General features: G+C 43.2%; 1 protein-coding gene across 2 annotated transcripts in view; it reads right to left on the minus strand.

The window, feature by feature from the left end:
• Window positions 1-806: 806 nt before the first annotated feature.
• LEMD3 (LEM domain containing 3) overlaps window positions 807-24,243 on the minus strand; it is a 209,161-nt gene continuing 185,724 nt past the window's right edge. For both annotated transcript variants that reach the window (XM_085653431.1, XM_085653430.1), the window contains exon 13: window positions 807-2,830. In XM_085653431.1, the coding sequence (XP_085509557.1) occupies window positions 2,667-2,830 (164 nt within the window). In that variant the 3' untranslated portion in view covers window positions 807-2,666. The remainder of the gene's footprint in view (window positions 2,831-24,243) is intronic.

The following is a 24,243-nucleotide window of genomic DNA, read 5'->3' on the forward strand; positions in this document are numbered from 1 at the left end:
ACTGTGTGTAAATGCAACACTTTGAAATGGGAGAAAATTCAACTGAAGAGTTAACTTTACATTTATACGCACTATATAAAACTCATTATTTTAATTTCCTCCCATGTCAAAGTATCCTTACAAACAGCAGACATATTACTCCCAGTGGCCTGTAGACATAGCACCATATTTATAACAGGAAAACAGTCATTTGTTTAAAATGTGAGTAATTTAAAGTGAAGAAACACGCTTCATAAAACATTAGCGCTTAATTTAAAGTAGAGAAAAACATTACGTTTAATAGAAACATTTTCTTCATTTTAAATTTCTCCCATTTAAAAGCAAATGACTATTTTTAAATTGTAAATATGGCGCTGTGTCTGCCAGCCACTGGGAGCAAGATGACTGCGGTTTGTAAATGTTACACTTTGACAGGGGAGAAAAATAAAACGATGTTCCAATATGGAGTTGAGAACAACTTTGATTTAAGAGTTAAATACCTCAGTGCTTCTGCTCTGAACCTGTGGGACCCACATGGGTCATAAAATCTGTGTGAAGCACTGCTCATTATCGGCCACTGCTCATTATCAGGCTCTGCTATCTCTAGCCTGATAATGTAAAATAAACAGCCTTTCCTTAACTTTAAAAGGGAAAACCAACACTTATTTATTGCAGTTCTGAATTAAAAATTAACTCAAGAGTTGGAGATACTTTAAAGATTTCTGCAAGCTACTGGTAGCTCACGGTCAACTCGTTGGAGACACCTGAACTATATTATGGATCAAACAAAATAACTAAGAATAAAAAAATTTATCTGAAAGTCATACTTGTAAAAATCCCTTATAAACTTTTAATTTGAGGTTTTTACAGGACGAGTGACAAATCACAAACATCTGAAATCTCAAATGTATAGGCATTATACACATTCCCATCTGTCTTGCAGACAGGGAAATTGGTCAAATAAACAGGTTTAGCAAATGAGCTGAATAGTACATATTACAATATTAAATTTACAGTGTTTACATGAAATATATTGCAGGGGTAAGGGAAACAATGATGCCTCAGCACCAAAAAGACCTTTTCAAATGCCACAACTATTCACTCTTGCAATAGATCATAAATAGGGCCAGTAAATTCTGTTTTACAATTCACAAGGGTGCACAAAAAGACAGCAACTTCAGTTACTTAATCGAACAAATCAACACTTCTGGATCCTGGCTGCAGCAAGAGGATTTTAAAAGTATTCGGTTTATGATTTTAACAAATCCATCCATCAATTGACTTTAATAAACATGGTGCTCACAAAAGCACAGTGGTAAGGCACAGTAAAATTCAGTGTGCATCATGTTCACATAATCAAAAGAAAACATGCTTTGTGAAAGTTCATGCTGCAAACCTAAAAACAGAATTTCTCTCTAGTAAACCAAATGAACTGGCACCAATCCAGTCTCAACATTTATTCAGATGGATAATTACAGAAAAAACATACAATAGATAAATGGTACTACAAGTCTTCTAACCAGTAAACAAATCCCAGAAAAGTGCTTCAAACCGAGCGGTTATGAAAACCAAGCACTTTAACGTCTTTCACAACTTTAATACTGATGCACAAAAATAACTTTTACTTTTATATAATTATCATATATTCAGCATCCATGACCCAAAACAGTAACCTAAGCATGTTTTGTTGAGGAAAAACACACCCTTTCTGAACTTCACACAGAGTAGTTTAAGCTAGAATAAAATTATAAATAAAGTGGGAGTACGACTTAATCCCAATGGTACTTTTGTCATAGCCCTGGTAATTAAAATAAATACACCCTTATCACAAAAGTTCCAGTATCTGCCAATTGTTTTATTGCTTATATAAAGTTGAATCCATTACAACTGGCATCTGACATAACGCGCAATCAGCCATTTTATATAAAACCTATAAAAAGATATTTAAACTTCTATTGAATACTTTTTATGGTGTTTGGCTGTATAAGCTTTATGTGATGGTACAACTACTATTTCATTCATACATACAAAAGCATGTGTATGCGCATGTATAGTACATGACACACAAATATACCTCAACTTTACATTATGAATAAAATAAGTAGCTAGCCACCAACAGCATTTACTTTTATATGTACAAAACGAGTTTAGTTATGTCTGCATTACCGTTTCCTCACACTGTGATGCTACCACTAAAGTCAAATGTCCCAGTATTTCAGCTATAACAAAATATCTACAGCAGCAGAAATTAAAGGGGATGACTGTAAAATCCACATTGAAGTCTTTGAGAAGTCAGGCAATTAAAAAAAGTTTACATGAAACCATAGATATACAAGACATCTCCACGAGTTTGGATTTTTATCAAAACACTTCTTGGTGCAAAAAATATATTCTCCACATCTGAAAAAGAATAATTTAATGTTTCTCATGCAAAACATTAAATGCACTGGTAATGGCGGAAGCTTCAAACAATATGAAGCAATTGTTCTTGAAGTTCACTGTTCTGTCGCACCCAAGTCCTCTCGGAATTCAAAGATCTCTGCTAAGTCCAAAAGATCACTTTCTCATCATTAAAATGTTACGTACAAAAAGCGCTGTTTTCTTTCTTTTTGCAAAAAAAAGGAAGACGGCAGCCAATAGAATTGTCCCCTGCTGCAAATAAGTGTCCTAGCAGTGGAAAGTTCCTTTCAGGAGTTTCCCCGAGAGTTAGGTGTACTTGTCCGAAGACGGAGGTGTGAAACTGAGTTCATATGTTTGTTTGACGGTTTTAAAGGAGTGTTGCACGTAATGGCAGGAGGAAATCTGTGATGGTACCGATCCAATCGCAGGTATTTCACTGTAACCAGTTTCCCTGTAATAAAGAAACCATATTAGAGGTAGGTATCATAAAACAATAAATTAAAAAGTGCTACAAAAGTACAAGGAAGGGATTGCTTCTGTCTGGTGAGTGTTAAGCTTAAAATGTTTGGCTCAACATGGGATGTTTCCCTTAGGACTGAATAATAGTTAAGGACATCTAGTTCTTCTGTCTCCAAAACAAACTCCTGTGACAAAAACAATTTTAACATACATTTAATCCCCTAAATCTCTGAAGTGATTTTTAGAAGGTGCTGAAGTAGAGGGTAAAGGAAGAAGTAGGAAAATGAGAAAGGAAGATTGCCTATCTAGACAATGTTGTGATCTTTTCTATTAATGCCATCAAATTAGTAAACTTGAAAGTAATGTATAAACACTTTTTACAAATTAATAAGCTGCTTGCCTTTGGTAATACTATATCTAGTCTATTCTTTTATCCAAGGGCAGATTCTTCACCTTGTGAATCACCAGCTGCCAGACTGGATCCGTAAGCTATTGCGATATCTACTGTGAACCAACATGTAGCACCATTGACTTGCGTTGAGTCTTCATCCTGCCTCTGACAACACTGAGCCATATAAAGCACTGACATTTGCCTAATCATTAAATGTCCCGCACAAATAAATATGTAATGTAGGTAACGGAATTAATCTTTCACTGGCAGTGTGCAACAGCTATTTGGGAGAGAACGCTACACAGAACAGGGAGAAGGCTGGGTGGTGGGTAATCTGCAGTTCGAGTATATAGCAGAATTAGAGTTACCCAGGTTCAGGTTCAAAAACAAGTTTTAGACATTTGTCCATAAAACATTCTTAAAGAATAAACACACTAGACGATTAAAACATCAAAACAGTTAACATTTAAAAAGATCCCCCTCCTAGCTAACCTACCCCCCTTACACTACATTTCATGATTAAGATTTTGTTTTACAGATCATAGAAACCGGACAATTCCAACTGTTACATCGAGATTACGCATTCAGACAATAACTACACTGCTTTATCCCTATGGAGCGCATCATATTTAAAAAACAGAGGACTTAAATGTTATTCTATTTGCAAAATAAAAAGGCAAAGTCCATAAGAATATGCATAAGGGTACTTTTAACTTTCAGAGGGCAGGGACAAAGACCACTATTACTCTGAACCCGGATACTGTGTGGGCGGGAAGAGTAGACTGGGTTACATCCCACCCTGGCCCTTAAAATTTCATTCCTCAATCCTGGGTCTGGAAGCCGTGATAGATAGGGAAAAAGAGTATCCTGGCCCAATGTAGCAATCAAGAAACTAATGGATAATCTCTTCTTTGAGTTAACCAGGTTAAGTATCAGCCTTCTCATGGATACATCAGATTTCCCCTGACGCATCTGTATCATATCTCCACAGAGGTGGGTCTGGGGTCTACTTTACACCAGGTAGTCCTATAGAGCTGTGCAGCTAAAAGGACCTTCACTGCGGAATTATTAATCTGTGCCTGGTGAAAGTATGGACAGATGCCCATGTTGCAAACTGACAGATAACCAAAACCAAACACCCCAAGATAAATCAGTAATTGACGTGCTGGTGGAATGAGCCTGGAGGTCTTCTGGGGGATGTTTACTGGCCAAGGCATAAAAACAGTTTGATATTAAGGACAGCCCTTCCAAATAAATAAGTTACTGACCTTTGGTAAAGCTCTTTCTATTGGATATCGAACCACAGACTCCTCACCTCAGATTTCTCCCCAGGCACAGGACAGGATCCAAAACGTTTGGCATCAACCACTCTTGTGCACAATAGGCTCCTCAGCAATCTTGAGCCGCTCCAGGAATTGACAACACACAACTCTACATAGGCACCAGCCCTGCACATGGTCATCAGTTTTCTTTGGAACTTTGCCACACCCTCAGATAAGGATCAACAGATTGCAAATTTGAGAGTGCACAAAACCTAGCCCACTCTCTGCCCTTCATTCTCCACTAAAAGTGGAACATGGAGGGCGGTGAGAAATCAGCGTTGAGATATGGTATCTACCAGGAAGAATGCTAATAAAGTTAAGTAGCTTGTTCTGTGGTTTAGATACCTCTGAAAAATAGCTTCCTCACCTTCTGAATAGATATCAAAGCAGTATTCCCGTAAAAGGGGCAGGGTCTCAGGAGTGGATTTACTCTAGGACGTTCTGCAGGATCGAGCAGGCAAAATGGATCTCCCTGTGGACTTGAATGTTGAGACAATGTTTTGTGAAGGTGCGAACAGACACCCATGTCGCAGCCCGACGGATATACTGTATCAGAGCCCCTCTAGCCAATGCACCCATGGTGGTCTTAGCTGTGGTTGAATGAGCCAAAAGGCCATAGGCATGCTCCTTTTTAACCACAGAATAGCATGTTTTAATAACAGGCAAATCTGCCTGGCTCCATTTTGGACAGTCTTCCTCTCTTGTAGCACAAGCAAAGCCAATAAACAGCTGATCAGCTATCCGGTACTCATTCGATGTGCTTGATGTAGAAGCTAACAGATCTTCTAGGGTCCAGCATGTGGAGCCATCTTCTATATAGGGGTGAGGTGGGGCGAAAAAAGCAGGGAGAGTGATGGACTGTCACATGTAGAAGGATGCAAACGCAAGGAGATGGACTGAGCGCTGAACCTTTTCAGACACTCACCCCCAGTCACAGATCTGTGTTGAATCCATCATCGTTGTTTAGCTCACTTCGCCACCTCAGTCCAGACCCAGCTATATGCAAATCAGTCTTGACCCTGTGCCTCATGGGAACAGCCGAACTGCCAGGCTAGGTCTTACCTGAACCGGAAGGTTAAGTTACTTACCTGTAATCCTAGTTCTCTTCCAGCGGTATACTCATCAAAGTTATAAGCACTAAATAAACCCCGCCCAGGTGCGGGATCCCAGAGCATACATAAAAATACATATACATACATTATATATATCTATATAGATCTATATCTATCTATATATCTATATATCTATATATATGTTTAGACAAAACAAGTACAGAGTACTTCCAAAACGTACATATATACATGTATACATACATATGCAGCCTAATGTACTTCCAATAGGCTAATATGCCAAAATTACATGGGTTTTTAAGAAAGAGAAAGTCTCCAATATAAACACTGCAACAGAGAACATACACTGTAATAGTGTTCCAACACGGCCCTTCATTTTCAGAAAAAATCCAAGTAATAGGAGGCAATTAGCTCATAGGCTGCATAGAAGAAAAAACATCAAAGTATCAAAAGTACTGGCACCCTGCATTTAAGGATTCCAAGAACCTGGACACCGTCCCTTTAAAACCTCCAGGAGCCCCCTTCTGCCATCATGCACCACAGGTGACAATTAGGTCAGTTCTTTTTTACGGTGTAAAAAACATTAAGGACTCGTGGCAGAAAAAACAGAACCAATACTAAACTGTCAATACTCGTCCAGGGAGGAGGGAGGGTTGCTTCTGACTTTAATGAGTATACCCCTGGAAGAGAACTAGGATTACAGGTAAGTAACTTATCCTTCTCTTCCAGGGGATACACATCAATAGTCATATGCACTGAATAGAACAGCAAGCCCATACCCACTTCCCTGCAGACGAGTAGCAGTATAAGTACATCAAATATAACATTTCAAGGATGAAATCACCCAAAGAGTTCTTAAAGCGGCTTGCCCAACCAGAGCATCCGCCTGTGTGTCAGAGTCTAAACAGTAGTGACGAGTGAAAGTGTGTACTGATCGCCAAGTGTCTGCTTTACAAATTTCTGCAATAGGCACATTCCTGAGGAGAGCCGTGGTAGATGCTTTTCCTCTGGTAGAATGAGCCTTAGGTTTGCCCGGGAGGGCTTTGATGGCGAGTTTATAACAGAAAAGTATACAAGACAATCCACCTAGAGATCGATCTTTTGGAAGCTGCAGAACCAGTATTTATGGAACCATAGTTTATAAACAGTCGGTCTGATTTTCTCAAGCCCTTTGTTTTGTCCAGGTAGAACTTCAGAACCCTCTTAAGGTCTAGAGCATGAAGGGACCTCTCAGGAGTTGAGGGATTGGGAAAATATGTGGGTAGAGTGATGACTTGATTGAAATGGAAATCTGAAACCCCCTTAGGCAGAAAACTCGGATGGGTTCTTAACACCAATCTGTTTGCATGAAAAACAGTATAAGGTTGTTTATAACACAAAGCTTGGATCTCGCTAACCCTGCGTGCAGAGGTGATAGCGACTAGGAAAGCAGCTTTCCATGATAAGTGCTGTAGAGAAGCCTTGCGAATAGGCTCAAAAGGAGCACCCATCAATTTAGCCAAGAACCATGTTAAGCTCCCAGGGTGGATGGAGACCTAATCGGTGGGTAAACCTTCTTTATCCTCAAGAAAATCTTTAGCTACAGGGATCTGGAAAAAGGAAACCAGTGTAGGAGACTTTCTGTAAGCAGTGATAGCTGCTAAATGAACTTTTATGGAGGAGAACTGCAGGCCAGATTTGGCCAAATGTAGCAAATATGGCAATATCACCTCCTCTTGCCCCCGAACTGGATCATGACCATTGCTCATGCACCATAAGTAAAATCGCTTCCACTTGAAAGCGTACGATTTCCTGGTGGAAGGTCTCTTGGCTTCCTTGAGAATGTTCATACATTTCGAAGGTAAGTCTAAATGTCCGTACTGAAGGACTTCAGGAGCCATACAGTCCATCTCAGGGATGAGAGATTGGGGTGAAACACCTTCCCCTTGTTCTTGGTCAACAAGTCTGGGCGGTATGGCAACCTCCCGTGTGGAACATCTCAAAACGGAAGAAGGTCCGGGTACCACCACTGACTAGGCCACTCCCGAGCTATCAGGATCATTCTGGTGTTGGTCCTGTAGAATTTGTTGATCACTGCCGGAATCAACGGAATTGGTTGAAAGGCGTATAGCAATGTCAGACCATTTTATCAAAAGGGCATTGCCCCGCGAACCTGGTGGGTGGAACCTGGATGCGAAGACGGGGCATTTGGATTTTGCCACGTCTGCAAACAGATTGAGGTCTGGCACTCCCCATTGCTAGAAGATGTCCTGCGTGACCTCGTTGTTGAGCACCCAGTCGGGAGCTTTGACGAAGTTCCGGCTTAGGGCATCTGCTTGGACGTTTAGAGTTCCTGGAAGGTGAATGGCCACTATGCTTAGATTTCTTGCGAGAAGCCATCCAGATGGTCTGCGCTTCCAGAGAGGTCTCAACCTGGTGCCCCCGTGTTTGTTCAAATAATACATTGTTGTGGTGCTGTCTGTTTGAACAGAGAGCTGGACTGGAGAGAAGGGAACAGTGACTTGAGAGCTAGATGCACAGCTCTCAACTCCAACAGGTGATATCCTCGCTCTGCCTCCGACCAAAGGCCTTGCACTTGGAAAGGACCCATATGAGCCCCCCAGTCCTGAAGGGAAGCATTTGTGACTAGTGTCTGAGCCGGAGGGTCCTGGTGAAATGGAACTCCTTCCAGGAGGTGGGAACGCTTCATCCACCATCTGATGGAATCCTTGGCTAATTGAGGGAGAGAAACACGGTCTTCCCAGAGACCCGATGTCTGCATCCACTGGTCCTCCAGAGATTGCAGCAGAGGACGCATGTTCAATCTGGCGTTCGGTACGATGAAGATGCACAACGCCATGGAACCCAGAAGCGATGAAACCTGTCTGGCTGTGGGATGTTGAGAGATGAGAAGTTTGCGACATTTCTCTCTGATTGAGGATAACCTCTCCTCCAAAGAACACGCGCTTGCTTTTACGGTATCTAATGAAGCACCCAGGTAGAGGATCTTCTGGGTCGGACTGAAGATCGACCTTTTGAAGTTGACCTTTAGGCCCAATTTGCCCAGTAGCTGGAGACAGTGTGATGGAGACTCTAAAGCAGAGAGGGTGACCAGCTCTTCAGGAGCAAGTTGACCAGATAAGGGTACATAAAAATCCTTTGTTTGCCTGAATTGGAAATGCTGGTGGGCCACTTAAAATCGCAGAAACATTCGATGTTTCTTGGACACTGGAACATGCAAGTAGGCGTCCTGCAGGTCTATAGCACACATCCAGTCCCCTTGATGTCGATGATGGAAAATTTTGTGCAGCGCTAACATCCGAAATTTCTCTTTGCAGATGAATTTGTTCAATAGCCTTAGGTCGAGTATTGGTCGGTATTCTCTGGTGGGACCTCTTTTCTGTACCAGAAAATAACGGCACTATATACCTTGTCCTTGATGTTGAACCGGAACAGTTTCTATGTCATTTTTCTGCAGAAGACTGTTCACCTCCACCTACAACAAGAGGTGATTTTGAAGGAAGTTGCCTCATGGAGGAACTGGTGGAGGTGATTTGAATCTGAGCAAATAGCCATTCTGCACAATATTCAGAACCCATTTGTCGTTTGTGATTGTCTTCCACTCTGCCAGGTGAAACGAGATACTTCCTCCCACCGGAGTGGCTAACGGGCATGGAGGAAGCCAACGCTCATTGTTTTGCTGGTGGTTTTGATGTAGAAGCCTGCTGTCTTGTAGGTTCCCTTCCTCTACCCTGTCTTCTCTGGTGGTAGCGTGACCTGGGCTGATGTTGCTGTTGGGTGGACCACTGAGGGGTTTGAACCCTCTGCTGGATAGACAGATAGAATTCCTTCCGCTTCTCCATCCCAACGGCCTTAACCGTGTCCAGTTCAGTCTTAATTTTGGACATCTCATCATCCGCATGAGATCCAAACAGCGAGGAGCCATTAAATGGAAGATTCACAATTCTCTGTTGTGCGTCCGGTATAAGGCCCGTGAGATGCAACCAGGCTGAGCGTCTCAAACAGATGCTGTGAGAATAGCCGTGTGCAGCCAGATTGGATGAGTCTGATGCTGCACTAATCACCTGACTTGCTACCAAGCCACCTTCCTACAGGATTTCCTGGAAGTCTGGTTGATCTTCCTTTGGCAGCTTCTCAGTTAATCGTGACCGGGAGTCCCAGAGCGATCCGTCATACCTCCCCAAGAGAGAGGAAGCGCTGGCCACCTTCATCACTGCAGCAGAAGTACTGCACATTCTCTTGCCCAGGGAATCCATGTTCTGAGAGTCCATCTCTGGGGGAACTGAAGAAGAAGTTGTAGCAGAATGTGCCTACCTGGCAGCTGCCACAATGACAAGAGTCCGGGGGAGGATCTGATCGTAGGAAAATCGGATCCTGATCTGGTGATTTGTATTTCTAGGAAATACGGGAGGGTTCTGACCCCACTGTTGCAGGAGTAAGAAAAGTCTGCATTGCTGGTTCCAAAAGACCTGGGACTAAGGGTAACAAAGGTCTAGCCGAGGATCTATGATGCAATGTTTAAAAAATAACAGATGTAGAGACTGTCGGAGCAGACATATCAATGTTCAGCTTGGTGGCACCTCTGCATAGGACCTCGTTAAAAGTTCCTATGTCGGCAAGTGGGAAGACTCTGGGTGGTGGAGTTGCAGACAGAATCGGAGAATAGTCTCTTATAGAAGACCGTGTGGAAGTGGACCAAGATGGTGACCTTCATCTCTTCTTTTTCTGGCTAGGAGAACAAGGAGATCGTGAACGCTCCCGAGATCGTGAGCGTCGGACTGATGGCGACCTAGCCCTTCTCGAAGGTCCTACTTCTCGTGGATGCAGTAGGAGGAGGTCCACCAGAGACTCTGGAGGGAGAGTATGTTCTGGAGAAATCAGAGCCTGGAATTCTGCGACCAGTTGCAGCACCTGGAACCTTCCAGTGTTGTATGCTTCCTAGCCATCATGGAGAAAGATTGACAGGAGGAGTCTTTTCACCTTGAACCGGAGATCCCTCTGGTGTAACCTGGATGATATTAATGCCAGGGGATGAAGAGGCTTCCCTCGACGTCGAATGCATCCTGGACGTCTATCTGGGTCTTTCTGGCACTTCCTCTGAAGCTACTGCAGGTTCTTTGTCTCTCAACGTCGAACGATGTCTCGCCGACGACAGATTGTGCAGCCTTCAACGTCGACTGCCCTTGCGGCAAGATGCTTGAGGACTCTGATCTCCGCGAAGAAGTCCTCTACGTCGGCCCCTTCGACGTCGACCGTCCTCAGGGCCGGGAGTGCCCCTTTGGCGTCGACAGTCTATGGTCTTTCTTTGAGGCAGACTTCTTCGACGGCGAATGCCTTGACGGCGATGAAGATTTTGACGCGGTCAGTCTATATCAGAGGTCTTCAAACTTTCTGATGCCGAGACCCCCCTGTCAAAAACTTTTAGGCATAAGGACCCCGTAGCTGACGAAAATGTTTAGAACTTGAGCCTCATTATTGCTAACTATCGACAACCATAAACGCCTCCAATTCCCACATCAAATCATTTATACATTGGGGAAATAAATTAAACTGTGTTTAGCAAATCAAAGGTCAGTGGTTGGGGGCGTGGTCAAAGGTGTGACTAAAAACAAAGGGCCTCATTCATGAGGCACTGGCGTAGGGTAGCGCCGCAACTCTTCTTGCAGCACTGCCCTACGCCATTGTGAAATGGCAGGAATGCACCTTAATTTTGAAATTTCCCCCTATGTTGGCACACAAATGGCTGCCTAGTGCCAACATAGGCGGGATGGTTTTTATGCATGAAGGGGCACCTTCCTGCACAAAAACAATCATGAAAAGGGTTTTCCTCTTTCCATGTGTGCTGCAGAATGCAGCACACATGGAAAGTTGAAAAAACGAGGAGAAATTAAAACATTTCCCCTCGTTATGCCTGCGGTGGGGAGGCGTAAGGTTTGGCACTGCCCTAGGTTTACATGGTTTCGTAAATCTGAGGCAGCGTCAAAATCCATGGGCGTTGTGTGGGAACACCCACCACAACGCCTATGGAAGGCCTACTTGACAGAGTAAGGCAACGCAGCAACTTGCACTGTTTTGTCTTACTCCATATCTATGAGGCATGCAAAGCCACTCAGGCTGACTTTGCCTCCCCACATAGATATGATTTAGATGCTTGTGCTGCCAAAGCTCCAAAAATTGACACTTCAGTGGCGCAAGCCTCTCATAAAATCAGCCCTAAAATAGTTTGTTAATTTTTAGGTCTTTCCCCATCAGGTAGCTATATATAAAATAATGGGTAGCTTAAATGAAAAATACATTTAAAAAGTTGTTACTCAGTGGGAAATGCACTATACAGTACATTATATAACCTCTATTATTTAATACACCACATAGGTCTGTGTGTAACCAGAAGGCCACATAATTAAAATTCGTTGGTGCAGAGGAAAATAGTGACTTGTGTGTATTTTTAGTGCTTTGAGGTCCCAGCCTGTGACAGAAAGCACTGTTAATGTCTAAGTCATTATTTTATACTTGCTTCCAAAATGTAGATTAGTGTAATGTCGGACAGTAAGTAATGCATTTTTCTTTTGCATAACTGTCCCTTCAGCATCTTTTCAGGGGTACTAAACGCTTTGTAAATACAGTTATCATTGAAAGAACACACTTCACAGTCCAGTTGCTAACCACCACACAAAAAAATACATCTTTGCCATCACAATGCTTTAAGTGATTTGAGCAATTTAAGCCAGAACCACTCCCAAGCATCCTTTACATTTGCAGATTAACTCCTAGGGTACATTTGCACTGCATTCAGGCAAGCAAGAATCCTGGCATGAAGGCTTAGTTTAAGGATTGTTTTACCTGTCTGCTGGGCCTCTTAGTTTTACTGCCCATGTCACTCAATTCATGTCAGCTGAAGCATTTTAAGGAGCGCGGTTGTGCTTGTCCAAAAGAAAGAGCACGTTTTGCATTCCAGGCAAAAGTTAGGACTGGAAATGCGCGACCTCCTTCCCAGGATTCCAGGCCCCATCCAGGGGTCACACCCCACAGATTGAAGACCTCTGGTCTATATGCTCAGGCAGAGTCTTAGCCGTCGAACCTCTCGACGCCAACCTTCACGAAGGAGGCGGAGATCTAGAAGACAGGTGCCTCGACATAGACGGGTGCCTCGCCGTCTACGGAGTCCTAGGTCTCTCGTGACCAGCATACTTCGAGCCCGAAGTAGCATGCCGCAATGTCGACTTACTTCTCGGCTACGGAGGCTCTTGCAGTCTCGATGCCGATCTTTCCTTCTACGGTGACGAGTGCCTTGTCTGCTTTCTCGACGTCGATCTTGACGGCAAACATTCAGGGTTCTGCTTCTTTTTTGACGATGGAGAAGTAGATCGACGCCGTGTTCTGCGTTCTTCTTGAGAGGAGGGCTCTTCGAGAGCAGGACTGCTCCCAAGGCCTCTTTTGGACTGACCCTTTCCTCTCTCCAGCAAGGCATGAAGTTTTATCCTTTCTCTGTCACTGAGCGTTCTCTTGGGAGAAATGCTGGCAGTAATAGTATTTCTCAGGATTGTGTGAAGTGGGTAAGCACACGATGCACACAGAGTGTGGGTCCGATTTTGCCATCTTCTTCCCACAGGAAGGACATTTATTAAATAAAGCTGGCATTTCTGACAGAAAAAAGTTGTTAGTCAGAAAATCACTGAGAACAGCTACCAGCAGTCAAAAATGTTGAACGTAGAGAGAAAAAATAATTTCGGACTAGAAATAGCCACGAAATTATGAGCTCAAGCTCCAGGATCCTCACATGAGCCGGAAAAAAGAACTGACCCAACTGTCACCCGTGGTGCATGACGGGAGCAAGGGGCTCCTGGAGGTCTTAAAGGCACAGTGTCCAGGTTCTTGGAATCCTTAAAGGCAGGGTGCCAGTACTTTTGATACGGTGACGTTTTTTCTTCTATGCGGCCTATGAGCTAATTGCCGGCTATTACTTGCCTTTTTTCTGAGAATAAAGGGCCGTGTTGGAACACTACTACAGTGTATGTTCTCAGTTGCAGTGTTTATATTTGAGATTATTTTCTCTTTCTAAAAAACCCATGTAAATTTGGCATATTAGCCTATTGGAAGTACATTAGGCTGCATATTTATGTATGTATACATGCATATATGTACGTTTTGGAAGTACTCTGTACTGGTTTTGTCTAAACATACACATATATATGTATTTTTATATATGCTCCGGGATTCCGCACTTGGGAGGGGATTATTCAGTGCTTATGACTATTGATGAGTATCCCCTGGAAGAGAAACAAACATCCGGGGACCGGTTTCTGGGTAACACCCTTCATCAGCCAGGCTAGCTTGAATCCAGTGGCAAAGTGAGCAAGGGATCGATGTCTGGGCATACCCTGCCAACTTAGGGCGAACAAAGCAAACACAAGATGATGGACGGAGTTCCGAAACTTTTCAGACACTCACCCCCATGTAGAAGGATGACACCATCTTTGGCAGAAGGAAAGCACAAGTCTGCAGCATCAATTTGTAGGGAAAGAAAGGGCATAACACTGACACGACACTCAGAAATAAATGTAATGAAAAGCAATTTGTTCTGAGAACACAAACAAATAATTGTCTCATTTTGCTTGACTGCACCTTCCTTTTAAGGGTCACTTGGCTTCCCTTATTACCTTAATGCAATTGATGAGCAAAGTAGTTCAAATTTGAAGATTTGAGTAATTCAGTTAGTTGAAAAGACAGAGGGTCCAAATTACATTTTCCCCTTATTTATTGTAAACAATTGCTATTGTAGTAGCAGTTTGACAACCCTTGTGTCTAACGTGCAGTAGGTCTGAATACGATCACAAATGAGCTATCTATGGTACCATCTGTATCACAATCATGTTAAATGTTTGAATTTGGTTACTACCAATGGAACTACTGAAAAATTGTAAACAAGTCTCACATACTAGCTTATCGACAGTGCCTTCTCTAAAGATATTAAATGACAATGTTTGGAAACACAGTTTGGGCATTTTTTTGTTTTCTTTAGTAGCAAAGAAATCTCCATGAACAGTTCCTCACAGAATAAGTATGACTAAATCTGGTCTTCACTCTTATTCTGACAATTCTCTCCTCTACTTAGCCTGTCTGAACCTATGTTCTGCCTTACTGGAAGGTGAGCTATGACAACAATATTCCTTTCTAGTGGCCACTTCCAGAAATCCGTATAGACTACAAAAGAGGGTATGACAAAGTTGTGGCCTTAGGAAATAGCATGTGTGTTGCTGGTCATTATTTCAATTACTCTGTTATGTATCCTGTTTTGAATGTTTGTGCATTGATCTCTGCGCCCAAGAACACTTTACTATTTGACAGAGGTAAGGTGACATTTTATTATGAACCATGAAGCCCAACTAGTGACAGGTGTATTACTGTTTGTGTACTAATTTGACATGCACGCAACACTTTTCTTTATCAGCCAGTGGCACAGATATGGATACACAAAATGCTTGACAGCACAAGTACTTTCCACCACCAATCATTTTCTAAATACCTCTGGTATATACCATATGGCCAAAAGCCACATTCTGAGTTGGTAATGTACATCTTAAGCCTTTTTTGTAACCTGAATACATTGGTATGCAGAAGTAAGCATCTTTTAAATCTATTATTGGCAAGAATTGAATTACATTCTGTAAAGTTGTAATTTCCAATGTCTGCACTGCTACAAGTGGTTTTAGAGAGTGTTTTTTGCCTTCTTCACAGTTTCTGAAGCAAAATCTGTTCGGCCGAATACATTTCAAGTAAAAGCCAAATCAAATATGTTCTCTGGTATCAACACAGATATGTACAGCCAGGAATTCCTTCTTAGAACTGTACCTGTTAAGAGTCAGTAGATTCTAAACGTGTTGAGGATAGTATTGCCTTCTACCAGCACCTATAAGCATCATTGATATTCTTCCGGAAGATGCATGTGAGGAAACGGGATGTATTATGGTGTGGTTGAAAGACCTCACCGTGTAATACACTACCAACCCCTTTAGGACCAGTCAGATTTTGTTTGTTAAAAACGTAGCGGCTCAAGCCTAGGTAGCTGTGGCTTTGAGCAGTTAGGCTTACACAAAGGAACAAGTGTAAAGCATTTAAAAAGCACCAAAACAATTGCAGAAGAAAGAAACGAGACAGCAACACCTTTTTTTAAAAATAGATTGGATTTCTACAAGATCCACCAGAGGGCTCCGGAGATACAGAATTTACAAGGTACAGTATATCACCGCTTTTAACAACCATGAGGAAGCATTGGCAAATTCGAAAAATTTGACAAGCAGAAACTTTTTCGAGAATTACTTGGTTAAGTATCCATGCGGTTACTTAGCGTTACTTTAGTTTATCAACTCAAGAAGGGAGTCAGTCGGGGGGGCACCAGCAGAGTCCACAGAAATAGTAACCTAGACAAAAAAAGCAGTCTCCAATCCAGTTCCAGCATCTCCTTGTGACTGGCTTCCACTGAGTGGTCTTGATGCAAAGGATACAGGATGCTGAAGATGCTCAAGATGCTGTGTGGTTGACAAGTGTCCTAGGGCTACTCTTTTGACCCACATGCTTGGTGAGGTGAGCCTGGCCATAGGGGTCAACGTTCCTTGAAGTCTTCTCAAGTTTTGACAGAAGTCCAGTCGCCACTGGGCTACCAGTCACTTGGGTACAGAGGTTTCAGAAGTTCCCTGGGGCAACTTTTGAGCATCAGATCCTGGCTACTGGGGTTGAATTGCGGTGAATAGTGACTAACTGGGAATCTAGGCTACTAACTCGCCCCAGTAGGCTTCTACAGCTTTTGTGGCCTTGTGCTGTTAACAGGAAGTCATCCAACTGACCCTCGGAGCCTCTTGCTTCAGCTGGGCTCAGGAGTCTACTTCTCCATGAGCAGAACACAACAGGCAAAGTCCTTTCCTTTGCTAGCCAGCTGGTGCAGTCTACAATGGTGCACTCTCTTTGCTGGGTACTTGGTACAGCAAGGCAGTCCATCTTCAGTCCTTTTCTCCAGTTCAAAAAGATCTGAGCTCTGGGTCGCAGGGGTGTCCTTTTTATACCCTTAAAATGCCCTCTGGGGGAGGTGAAAGTCACTAGCCAATGGGCTACTAGGTGCCTCACTCCTGATGACTACCTGTGAATTGTTGCTTCTAGCTATCTCAGAAGGCCCCCTTCTGCCCACAGCCACCAAGGTGGCTAAAAGCCCCTGAAAAGCCAGTTCAACAACTGGCTTCTCCTCTCTGTCCATAGTGCAAGCCCGTCACCCCTAAACAATAAAGCAGCCCCTCTTCTGAGTGTTTGCCATTGGACCTTCAAAGGCGGCTTCTCCTCTGAAGATCGCCTTTTGGGCCAACACCTGTGTGGCTTCCTGCCAGGGAAAGGCATTACCTCTCGCCCCACGCAAGCTTATATTGTGTCCCTTCATGGGAGTCATTTACCCATAGGATGGCAGAAAGCTGTCTCGAGAACAGACCCAGTGTGCATACATTAATGGGACAGGAAACTCTGGGAAATAAAGTGGCACCTTTTTAAAAGTCACACACAGCAACAAGTTACATTAATTTTGTCTTCAAAATCAAGCCAGGCTTAATGTAACAAGTTGTTTGATACCTTACAGTACCGACTTTAGTGGTCCCAGTCAAAGGTTAGCAGGGTTGAAACTATGCACTCTTCAATGGGGCTACTAACTTTTCCACCGTAAAAATTACAATGGCAGATTTTGTTTACTCTTCGAACATCTAAAAGAACATGTTCCACTTCATGATATACAGCACCCTGCCTTGGGTATACCTTAGGGGTGACAAATATATTAACAAGCATTTACAATGCAATGGTCTCGGCAATATTATAGGTAGAGCTATTGGTATTGCTCATTATTTTTTTATCATTTTTGTATCCCTAAATAAATGGCATTGTCATTTCTATTGGCATTAGCTTTTTTTGCATATGTGATACCTATTGCATTAGCAGAGAGAGAGTGAGGTAGTGAGATAGAGAGAGAGAGTGAGGTATTGAAATAGAGAGTGAGGTAGTGAGAGAGAGTGAGGTAGATAGAGAGTGAGGTAGTGAGATAGAGAGTGAGGTAGATAGAGAGTGAGGTAGTGAGATAGAGAGAGTGAGGTAGTGAGGGAGAGGGATGTTGTGAGGTAGTGATATATAAGCATAGAGTGATGTTGTGATGTAATGAGATAGAGAGAGAGGTAGTGAAAGAGAGAGTGAAAGTGAGTTAGTGAGATAGAAAGAGTGAGGTAGTGAGATAGAGAGTGATTGAGGTAGTGAGTGAGAGAGTGAAGTTGTGAGGGTGTGAGCTAGAGAGTGAGGTAGTGATGTTTTGAGAGAGAGAAGTTGTGAGATAGTGAGGTAGTGAGATAGAGTGGAGTAGTGAGGTAGAGAGAGTTATGTAGTGAGAGAGAGTGAGGTAGTGAAACAGTGATGTAGTGAGGGAGAGGGATGTTGTGAGGTAGTGAGATGTAAGCAGAGTGGTGTTGTGATGTAGTGAGATAGAGAGAAGTAGTGAAAGAGACAGTGAAAGTGAGTTAGTGAGATAGAAAGAGTGAGGTAGAGAGATAGAGAGTGAGTGATGTAGTGAGTTAGAGAGTGAAGTTGTGATATAGAGAGTGAGGGAGTGAGAGTGAGGTAGTGATCTTTTTAGAGAGAGAAGTAGTTGAAAGTGCATTTGCTCTGAGCTCATTCACGAATACAAATAAGTGTTACAGTACTTACATTTACTTTAATTGTGTTCTAAAGTGGAGAACATGGACTTCATTATATTTGTGCTGAAGAATCGCAGGGCTGTGGCTACGAGAATTGGCCGGGAATGCGGTCACTGGTTCGAATACAAAGATTGGCAGGGTACAAAGATTGGCAGGGTACAGAGACTGGCTGGGTACAGAGACTGGTAGCGCTGAGATTGGCTGAGGGTGCAGGGACGTGCTGACTGGCTGGGTACTGCATCTACAGAGGCTGGCTGGGGGTACAGAGACTCTCTGGGGAGCAGAGGCTGACGCACGTCATCCTTCCAATGGCCAGGCGGCCACTCCCTCACCGGAGAGGTAAAATAGTGACTCTTCACTCCACAAGTATGGTGATCCGAACCATATAATAGTCGTCGATCTCGTGGGGGTCAATACATGTCTATATTATTAGCCTCGGTGTTCTGACATACCGCCAAAGCGCCGAGAAACAATGCTGAACCAGCGTCCAGCACCCTCTCTTCCACTGGAGCACAAAGTACTGTAAAGTAACGTAGATGAAGGAGGCTACGCGTTCAGAAACGTGTCTCCCCTGAGAGTTCCATGGCACTAGACTAACACAGGCACTTAACATGTGCACTAGTCTGGAAGAGATTCGTTCACTTTCCAGCACCATGATAAGCGTGTAAGCTTTTAATTCTGTTAAGAACACTAGTGCTAAACCGATGGGAGTAAAACGGAAATAAGTGCCATATGAGATGAACTGCTGGTCAAGACTTAAATCCTACCAAAGCCGACTCAGCCTTCTATCCTAACAAGGTATGCAAGTTACATCGGAAAACAAGAACAGCTGATGTTTATAGCACTTGGAAACGCAGGATGTAGAATGGAGCGCTATCTGTAAACAATGTAATACTGCAAGCACCAACACCACAAGCTATGATGAATGCCAGCTGAGTACACAGATAATGCCGCCCGCCCACTGATCATTTAAAGCTCGAAACCGATGGGAGTAAAACGGAAATATGTGCCATATGAGATGAACTGCTGGTCAAGACTTAAGGATTCCCGAGCCCGGCGCCGCACGCAACGCCCTCGGAGCTTCGCGTGAATGCTAAACAAGGCAAGAACAGCTGATGTTTACAGCACTTGGAAACGCAGGATGTAGAATGGAGCGCTATCTGTAAACAATGTAATACTGCAAGCACCAACACCACAAGCTATGATGAATGCCAGCTGAGTACACAGATAATGCCGCCCGCCCTCTGATCATTTAAAGCTCGAAACCGATGGGAGTAACACGGAAATATGTGCCATATGAGATGAACTGCTGGTCAAGACTTAAGGATTCCCGAGCCCGGCGCCGCACGCAACGCCCTCGGAGCTTCGCGTGAATGCTAAACAAGGCCGGGTGAGATTACTAGCTGTAAGGGGCCCCACCTACAGAGAGAGTCTAACAAGGGGGAAAGGCGTCCAAGGCACGGTGCGGATCCCTGCTCATCGAAGGGCAGCGCCGCCAACTATACTCACAACAGCACGAAGATCCTCACGGCCAGAGGACAGCAAAACAATGGCGGATGGAAGCTCCGAAACTTTTTCGGATTCGGGGGCGTGTTCCTGCTGTTCTAAAAAGGCGTGGCTAAAAAGTGGAAAGAACAGCAAGGAACACGCCCCCGAATCTGAAAAAGACGGAGCCTATTTGGAGGGACGGCTCTCTCCTCCAATGGCGGGCCTCCGTTTAGGACTTGGGGGGTGAGGATGACTTCAGCACCACCTACAGCACAAGGCTTGTCTGGCTAGAAGAGGAGGAAACTGATTTTTGGGCTGTGCTTGATTGCCAGGGGTATGGGGGTTAGAGGCGGGCAAAAGGGAACCTAGATGCATGGTTAGATCAACCTACTTGCTGAGGGGATTGGTTACAAGAATGTGTATGCAGAAAAAGTTACCATGTATGCTAATAGTTCTATTGCAGCTGCAAGTTCTATGTTATCATGTGATGAGGGAATATATTTTGCCTTTCGCTTGTTGCAATGGCTTGATTTTCTTTATAAAATGGAAATAAAGCATTTTTTTAGTATAAAGTTACGACAAACATCTGATTAACAAAGCCTTTCATTTGCCCATTTCAATTTAATGACCAGCAGGTTAGTTTGTGAGATGCTGTTGCACTTAAAGCGATTTGAAGGAATGTACTGTATAGTGAAGTATATAATCAGATATAACTGCTTATTGCTATACTGCAAGCTTTACACTTTTGTTTCCAAAGTAGTGCAAGATAGTATACTTTTCATCAATCTAATGCACAAATTAACAATTTTGAACACATCAGCAGGTCTTTTGCACCCATTCGAGGCCGCTATATCATGAGCCAATACTCAGTTGTGAGCTGGTCCTTGAACAGACTCTTAAGAATTCCAAAGACCAAATTCTACACCGAACTTCAGCACAGCTTTTTATTTAAATATGATGCAAAATCTTCATGGCAATACTTGCATGTGGCAATAAAAGCTGGCTCTTGCAGGCACTAGGGGTCTTTGAAAGTTTAGTTTGTGACCACATAGCTTCCAATGTGAGAGCCTCAGGAAAACCTACAAAGATTTTTGGGAAGGTTAAAATATTTTATGAGTGCTTGTCAAATAGCACCAGATCCGGCAATAAGACTGACTTACCCTGTGGCCACAGATTGTTATACGATTTCTGTGGAACCACGGAAGAAAAGTGTGGTAGTCTGTTATTGTACTAGGAGTTTGGTGCCTTGATATTCCAAGTGTAAAACTGCTGATCATCATAGGGTAGTGTAATACTACTGTTTATACCTCAGCTTTACCACGTGAGACCAATGTTTATTATCATTTGACATGAATGTTTCCACAACTCTATGCAATGCTTCATTATCTAAAGTGTTCAAATGAGCAGTGCTGATCAACTTTTGTGCAAAAAAAACCTTTGCATCAAAATTTGATACAAATGCTACAGCATAATAACTTACTTCCCAAACCACTAGGCCCTAGGACTCTAAAACGTTTTGTTAGTTCATTAAAGGGCCGTGCTAGACACCTCGGTACTGTGTTTGCTTCACACCAGTTCTGGATGGGTAGACAGTTGCACTTCCCTTTGTGACCAGTTGCTCTTGAGGGCCTGTATTTACACCTTCAAAAATTAAACATGCTTCTCTGTTGTCCATGCTATATTAAAAAAAGATGTGGCAACAATAGGGGTTCTGGCTCCAACGCAGTAAGGCTGCGCCAATACAAGAGTCAACAAAAAAATGCCAGTACTGCACTTCAATTCAATAGTTTCTGCTAATTGAGTAACAATCCTCAATTCGGAAAGACCAATCTTTTAGTCTGGTTTCTTATGAACATTTCATAAGAAACCAGACTAAAAGATTGGTCTTTACGAATTGAGGATTGTTACTCAATTAGCAGAAACTATTGAATTGAAGTGCAGTACTGGCATTTTTTTGTTGACTACTATATTAAAAAAAGAAGCAGGAAAAGGCGATACCCTGAAAGTAATTTATTTTCCTTTGTTTGATGCTTTCAACTACAACTCTTGTTCTTATTTTAGAAATTATGAACACAGAGGGCGGAGAATAAGAAAACTACATTCTTTATGAGTATAAAGAGACTATTTGCCATTTATATTCTTCCATAATCTCTGCCCCTTTAAAAATCAATGTTGGCATAAGATTGCAGCGAGACGTTAGAACCAATCACTCTTTGACTATGTACATGCCTGTTTCATGAACCCACAAGTTGTGACGCATACTCTGATATTGCAGTGTTGTGTGCTGGTCGCAACAGGTAATATACACATAGCCCCACATGTCTTGATCTGAGCCCCAATTATAGTTATAGACGCAATTGCAGTGCACCTTATAGTTGTGTTGATTTTGTATGTACTCTTATTTATTGTGTGAGCACAAAACTTATGCCAGGGAGCAGGTGTGCCACAATTGTGTATCCAATGAGACCGCTCCTCCTGCTTTAGAAATAGGTACCCAATACAACTTCCCGGTACTCTGTTAAGCAGCTAAATATTAACTATGAATTATTTAGCTGCTGGAACAGTATCATGATATTTCTCTAAATTGGTGCTTTAGTTTTAGACAACAAAGGTCAGAAACAAAACTAGGCAACCTTTGACTGCTATTTCTGAGCTGTACTGTCTGAAAATAATGTAGTAACTGACATAAATATGGGGTAAATAGGGTTTCTTTATTGACTGCAGGCCCACAGAGGCAGGTGCTCGCTCTGCGGTGCAGCACAAAAGCTTGCGCAAGACTATGTTAAACTCAACAGAAATAAAAAAAAATGCATATATACACTTGATAAAACAAAAGGTACGCCTGTTTCATTCTGCACATCCCAATTGTGTCTTCAAAACTGTATGTAGCCTGTGTAACATTACACACGGACACATTCATTTTTTGTTTATTTTAGGCACTTGGAGGTTAACTGATTAAGTCATCAGGCCTTAAAAGAGAGGTGCGCTTGTTTGGCATGATTCTAAAATCTGTGAGGCCTTTCTCAACAGCGTCTGTGAACACTCCCTGCTTTGAGAGGAAACTCAGGGCATGGCCTCAGGATGCCGCCGAACTGGAGATGAAAATGCATCTCTTCGCATAACAAAGGGACAATTAGCATCGCAAGAGACCCGCGTTCTCTTAACTCTGCTGGGGGATGGGCCCTGCCTCTAACACCTTTCTACAGAGAAGCAGCGTAGGATGCAGGTGTGCAAACAGAGGCTGTCTCTGTAAAGCTTCAATCTACGAGCAGTCATACAAGTGCAACTGTTAAGCGATGCATGATTTTAAAGGCGCAGCTAAGTTTTGTGTGGAAATTGTTTCATTTGTAAATACTACAGCTCCGTTTCGAGCTTGCGCAGGCTGAAAGGCTTACAGATCTCTCTGATCTCTTCACCATCTGAACGTTTGGAGTTACTGTGCTCAGTTTTGTAAGCTGTTCACGTCTTCAGTAGTGTGCACTATAAAAGGGGATATGAGAGGAAACAAAATCTGAATGCTAAACAAGGCCGGGTGAGATTACTAGCTGTAAGGGGCCCCACCTACAGAGAGAGTCTAACAAGGGGGAAAGGCGTCCAAGGCACGAAGGGCAGCGCCGCCAACTATACTCACAACAGCACGAAGATCCTCACGGCCAGAGGACAGCAAAACAATGGCGGATGGAAGCTCCGAAACTTTTTCGGATTCGGGGGCGTGTTCCTGCTGTTCTAAAAGGGCGTGGCTAAAAAGTGGAAAGAACAGCAAGGAACACGCCCCCGAATCTGAAAAAGACGGAGCCTATTTGGAGGGACGGCTCTCTCCTCCAATGGCGGGCCTCCGTTTAGGAAGCCAGCCAATGGAGGAGAGGCAAAAAGAGAGGCGGGCTAAGGAGCCACTCTAGGAAACATTAAATCTCGACTTCCGGTTCTGCCTTCGGCAGACCGGTAGTCCTCGACCTAAAAAGGCAGGACTGGGTTTTGCCATTGTTTTAAATGGAAAAGTCGAGTTAGCAGTTTAAAACTGCCCTTCCAGTCCGCAGTGGCAGACTGGGAGCCAGGTTTTACCTTGGTCACACTTAGGGTGGCACAACCAGTTCTGCAGTCCCTGGGTTGACCTTCTAACTTGCAGGCCTGGGTACCAAATACTAGGGACCTACAAGTAAGTTAGCTTATGTGAATTGGGAATAAGCCAACCTAACATAACATTTTAAGGTCAGGGCACAGGCTCCGAGGTATAGTTGGCAGGACTCAGTACACTCTCAGAGCCGAAAAACCAACAGCATCAATCCAAAACTTTGGGGGAGGCCATACAGAAAGAGGGATTGCCTTCCATGTTTTCTAACTGTTGGCAGCGACCTCTAATAAGCAATGTGTCCTAATTTGCAAAATGGCATAGACTTGTAGCTGCCTGTTACATCGTTCTCCCA

The sequence above is a fragment of the Triturus cristatus genome, chromosome 4_1 (genome assembly GCF_964204655.1).
Source record: "Triturus cristatus chromosome 4_1, aTriCri1.1, whole genome shotgun sequence".
Classification (NCBI taxonomy): domain Eukaryota; kingdom Metazoa; phylum Chordata; class Amphibia; order Caudata; family Salamandridae; genus Triturus; species Triturus cristatus.